This window comes from Cariama cristata, unplaced genomic scaffold, assembly GCF_000690535.1.
Source record: "Cariama cristata isolate BGI_N322 unplaced genomic scaffold, ASM69053v1 scaffold16334, whole genome shotgun sequence".
NCBI classification, from domain to species: domain Eukaryota; kingdom Metazoa; phylum Chordata; class Aves; order Cariamiformes; family Cariamidae; genus Cariama; species Cariama cristata.
In genome coordinates this window covers 1-5080 of record NW_009613663.1, presented here as the reverse complement: position 1 = coordinate 5080, position 5080 = coordinate 1, and the positions used below count along the sequence as shown (strand labels likewise).

At 44.8% G+C, this 5080-nt stretch overlaps 1 protein-coding gene across 1 annotated transcript in view; it reads right to left on the bottom strand.

The window, feature by feature from the left end:
* The window catches only part of LOC104160873 (inactive serine protease PAMR1-like), a gene marked incomplete at both ends in the record, with an annotated part of 30454 nt that extends 29520 nt beyond the window's left edge, over positions 1-934 (bottom strand). The window contains one exon of the mRNA XM_009699115.1: positions 717-934. Coding sequence (XP_009697417.1) covers positions 717-934 — 218 coding nt within the window. The remainder of the gene's footprint in view (positions 1-716) is intronic.
* Between the last annotated feature and the right edge of the window lie 4146 nt (positions 935-5080).

Genomic DNA, 5080 nt, shown 5'->3' with positions numbered 1-5080 from the left:
AGCGTAGAGGCTGCTTCAAATGCAATGGCAAAATGAGGAGCCAGCTACACTTTCAATGTTATTTTGCAGCCAGAAAGAAATGATGGAAAGCATTGTGGGAGACTCAAGCACCAAGTGCGTACAAAAACACAGGAGTTCTGGAGCCCTGCTTCTGTCATTCATAACACTGAGGTCATCACAGAATGGGAAATGCCTCTTTTTTTTTTCTCTTAAAGAAAATAATCTGTCCTTTGTACACACTTTCTTTTTCTTTTAAGCCCTAATGGTATGATACATGAGCCGACACAAGAATCATGTCAGGGTATTTTCACTGAGCTAATTATGAGGCTTTGCACCAGGTTTTTGCTAATTGAGACAATGACTCTGCTCCTGCACATGGCATTGAGCAATTCTGCGATTGCAGATACACATGCCCCTTCCTCTATTTCCTTCTGTGCACTCAGTTCTCAGATTCAAACAGAAAAGTCTCACAAAAAGCAGCTTTTCTCTGCTGGCTGATGTGCTTGTTCTTCACACAGGTAGAAGAAATTCAGTCTTAGAAAAGCCTCACATTCACATACCATCTAACGGCTTTTGAATCTTCCCTGTACTGACTTTGTGTAAGTTGCTGTTGGCAACACAGCATGAAAGTTTTTAATGAAGCAAAACAGGGAGAGAGATTAGTGAAATTGAATTAATGAGAAAGAGTGGCATGTTCCACTTTTGGATTATTTTACCTGTAATTTCTTCAAAGACAGCATGAAATCCATCAAAGTTCTTGGATCCATCAGACTGGAAGAGGACATGGAGTGAAGACCCAGTGCTTCGGATGGGAGGCGGCCTCTCATTTCCACAGAATTTCTTAATTATTCGGCTATCCAAATTGTCCCCATCACGGACCTCTACATAGTCATACTGGCACATGTAGTCAAACTCCAGGCTCAGCATGGAAAATCTTGGGGAACAAGGACACACAGTCAGATTGCATACTCTCACCTGTGCACCCTGACTCTGATTTATTTGGGTGTTTAGTTATGTTAGTGCCTCCTGCCCTCAATGAATCAACAAGTCCTTAATCACATGAAGTCCCCCTCACTTCATCTCAGTTTTTGCATGATGATGCTTGGAAGACAGCTCAACTCTACATACTTGCTCCATGAGAATATTTAAGTGGCAGAACAGTGAAGTCTAAATTGAAGTCATGCAGTCCGTTGGCATGCCTCAGGTCCCTAACCACATTACAATGTTACAACATTCATCTGCGGTCAGACACTGTAGGGGGCATATTTCTATTGTGGCTTTTTGCTAAAAATTGTTCTATTTCCCCTAAATAAAGTTCTAAGTACTGAAAGCAACAGTTTTAAAGACCAAGGCTCACAAGCTATTTACATTGTGATGTTCAGAAGTCAGCAATTAGGGGTACAAGGAAAGCTTGGGGATGTAACAGAAGCAGAAATAGGCAGAGAAAGGGCATATGAAACACTACAGCACAATTTGCATTAGAAAGTAAAATGGTAGTAAATCCCCAATGTCTGGCACCTGCCCTCCTTTTGAGGGCAGAAATAAGGGACAGGAGTTAGTGCAGAAGGGAAATATTTAAAGCCTTTTCCCTTTCCTAGCTTTGATCCAGCCACTGCACGAGGCTCTCGTTTGTTAACAGCAATGTTATATGCTGCTGTTTGAATCCAGTGGGGCACAGAGCCAAAGCATCCCACCAGAATAGGAATGAGTGAGAAACACCAAGTGCCTCTGGAGAATGAGCAATGGCCAGGGGTGCTGGGTCCAGCCTTGGTAGAGCAGACAAGAATGAGATCTGGGCCTGGGAAAGGCCATGCTACTAACTGTTCAGCAGCATATTTTATAAATGAAACTTGTTGTGTACTCAGTCTTCCTGAAAACTCCTAACACCGTAGCCATGTGTATTTAGGATTAGGCTAAATCTCCCACATTGCCTATTCCAGTGTGGGCCTAGTGATTTGCAGGGACTGCATTTTCACACCAAAGAGGTGAGACAAATTTTGGATCTACTGCTGGATCTCACAGTCTCAAGAGGCAAGACAGTACTGGACCCTATTTCCTGCTCTTCTTTTCTTGGGACTCAGGCCCCCATTTTAAGTAGGCCCCCATGTAATGTGAAATGACCTTTCTTTGATGACTCATGAGCTGACTTAAGAGGCCTCTTCGCTCAGTCACCTTTGTTCAGGTCATAGCATTGGCTTTAGAGCATCAGGAGTACACTACATACAGAGAATGAGCAGTTATAGGAAGCTACACCAATGAAGCACAGCTCTTCATATTTTAAATCATCTGGTGGAATGTAGAATAAGAAAAAAATGACATCTGCTTTAAATATGCATTAGAGAGAGATTAATTCAACTTAGTTTTGCATAAAATGCATGAGTTGAATTCTAGTTCTGTCAGGTTTGCCAGAGACATCCTCACAGGCATCAGGTTATACACTACATCTTCAAAACATTCTTTCACTGGCAGATCATACCCCAGGGATCTACCCTTACAGAAGTTATAAAGCAACACAAATTAACCCATTGATCCTTGTTACACTTACCAGGCTACAGTTTATCTTACCTCAATCCTAAAAATATTTAATGGTTCTCTGAACTGGTACGTTTCTGATCAAAATTAAGTACGTATGTAAGTACAGAAGGAAAGTTTCTGGGATGCCCACCATGTAAATGGGAGCAGTATTATTTACAGATGTAAAGGTAAACTCTGTCTAGAAGCATGTTCTTGAACGAAGAACATCGAGATACTCATACAGAGTGAAGGCACAGAATCACAGAATCAGTTTGGTTGAAAGAGACCTCTGAGATCATCAAGTCCAACCTTTGCCCTAACACCGCCATGTCAGCTAGACCATGGCACTAAGTGCCACATCCAGTCTTGTCTTAAACACCTCCAGGGATTGGGACTCCACCACCTCCCTGGGCAGCCCATCCCAACGCTTAATGACTCTAACAGTGAGCAAGTTCTTTCTAATGTCCAGCCTGAACCTCCCCTGGCGCAACTTGAGACCGTTTCCTCTTGTCCTATCACTAGTTACCGGGGAGAAGAGACCAACCCCCACCTCACTACAACCTCCTTTCAGGTCGTTGTAGAGAGCGATCAGGTCTCCCCTCAGCCTCCTTTTCTCCAGACTAAACACCCCCAGCTCCCTCAGCTGCTCCTCATAAGGCTTTCTCTCCAGGCCCTTCACCAGCTTTGTCGCTCTTCTGTGAACACGCTCCAGCAGCTCAATGTCCTTCTTGTAGTGAGGGGCCCAAAACTGGACACGCACTCGAGGTGCGGCCTCACCACTGCCGAGTAGAGGGGCATGATCAGATCGCAGAATGAAAGATCCATACACAGAACACTGTTTTTAATTGTTTGTTTTCTCTGCTTTAAAAAATGATGAAAACAGAATGGAAGATGTGAAAGGCATAGAGGGTTCTGATTTGCATTTTATTTAACTTAGCATAGAAGCAGATACACTGTACTGATGACATGAAATCCCTGAGATCCCATGATGAAGACTCAGAATTGGCAGGTCAGAAAATCTGCTGAAGCTTTTCAAAACCCCTTGGCTATAGCCCAGTTGATGAGGCCCTTTACAGACCATGAGGTCTATTGCTGTTTAACTCGCAGGTACAGGCAATGTAATAAACCTCAGTTCCCTCACCTGTGAAACTGTAACTATATGGTGATTCTCGTGGGTATTATGAAACTAAGCATGGCAATTTAGTGCTACAGGTCATCAGATATAAAATAGAATGCAAAGTATTGTCTTGATTTCTTCAGTGTCTGCAGAGTGAATGCATTCACCAACCCCTCTGAGGAAAGCTTCTAGCCAAAGGAAAATATTTAAAACTGCAACTCTGCTGAGGCATTAAAGAAAATAACTGAAAGCTGTGAGCTACTTCTACTGTGGTATGACATCCCTTAGAGATGTGTGCAGTCGCAGGGCCATGATCTCATTGCAATGACCGATACATGGTGGGATAACTTGCATGAGTGGAATGCTGCCATGGATAGTGTCCTGGTTTGGCTAAAACAGGGCTATTTTAGGAAGGACAGGCCAAGAAGGGGAGGTGGTGGAGTTGCTCTCTATGTAAGGGAGCAACTGGAATGTATCAAGCTCTGCCTAGGGGCAGACGAAGAACGAGTCGAGAGCTTATCAGTAAGAATTAAGGGGCCGGCTAATATGGGTGACACTTGTGGGTGTTTACTACAGGCCACCTGATCGGGATGAGGAAGTCAATGAGGCCTTCTACAGACAGCTGAAAGCAGCCTCACGATCACAGGCCCTAGTTCTCACGGGGGACTTCAGCCACCCTGATATCTGCTGGAAAGACCACACAGCCAGGCACACACAGTTTAGGAGGTTCCTGCAGAGCATTGACGATAACTTTTTGACACAGGTGGTGGAGGAGCCAATGAGGAGAGGGGTTCTACTGGACCTTGTACTAACAAAGAAGGACTGGCTGGGGATGGAAAGGTTGGGGCAGCCTTGGCTACAGTGACAACGAGACGGTGGTGTTCAGGATCCTGTGTGGAGGAAGCAGGGCAAGTGGCATTACTACCCTGGACTTCAGGAGAGCTAACTTTAGCCTCTTCAGGGACCTGCTTGGAGGGATCCCAGGGGTTAGGGCTCTGGAAGGTAGCGGGGCCCAAGAGATCCGGTTCATATTCAAGCACCACTTCCTCTAAGCTCAAGATCGATGCATCCCTATGAGCAAGAAATCAAGCAAAGTGGGTAGGAGACCTGCATGGATGAACAAAGAGCTTCTGTCAAAACTCAAATGGAAGAAGGAAGCTTATGGCATGTGGAAAAAGGAACAGGCCACTTGGGAGCAATATAAGAATGTTGTCAGGGTATACAGGCATGCGATGAGGAAGGCTACGGTCCACTGGGAATTAAATCTGGCACGGGATGTCAAAGACAAGAAGAAGGGCTTCTTCAAATACATCAGCAGCAAAAGGAAGGCTGGGGAAAAGGTGGGCCAGTTGCTGAACAAGGTGGGTGCCCTGGTGACGAAGGGTACAGAGAAGGCGGAGTTACTGAACATTGCCTTTGCACAGCTAAGACAGGCCCTCAGGAATCCCA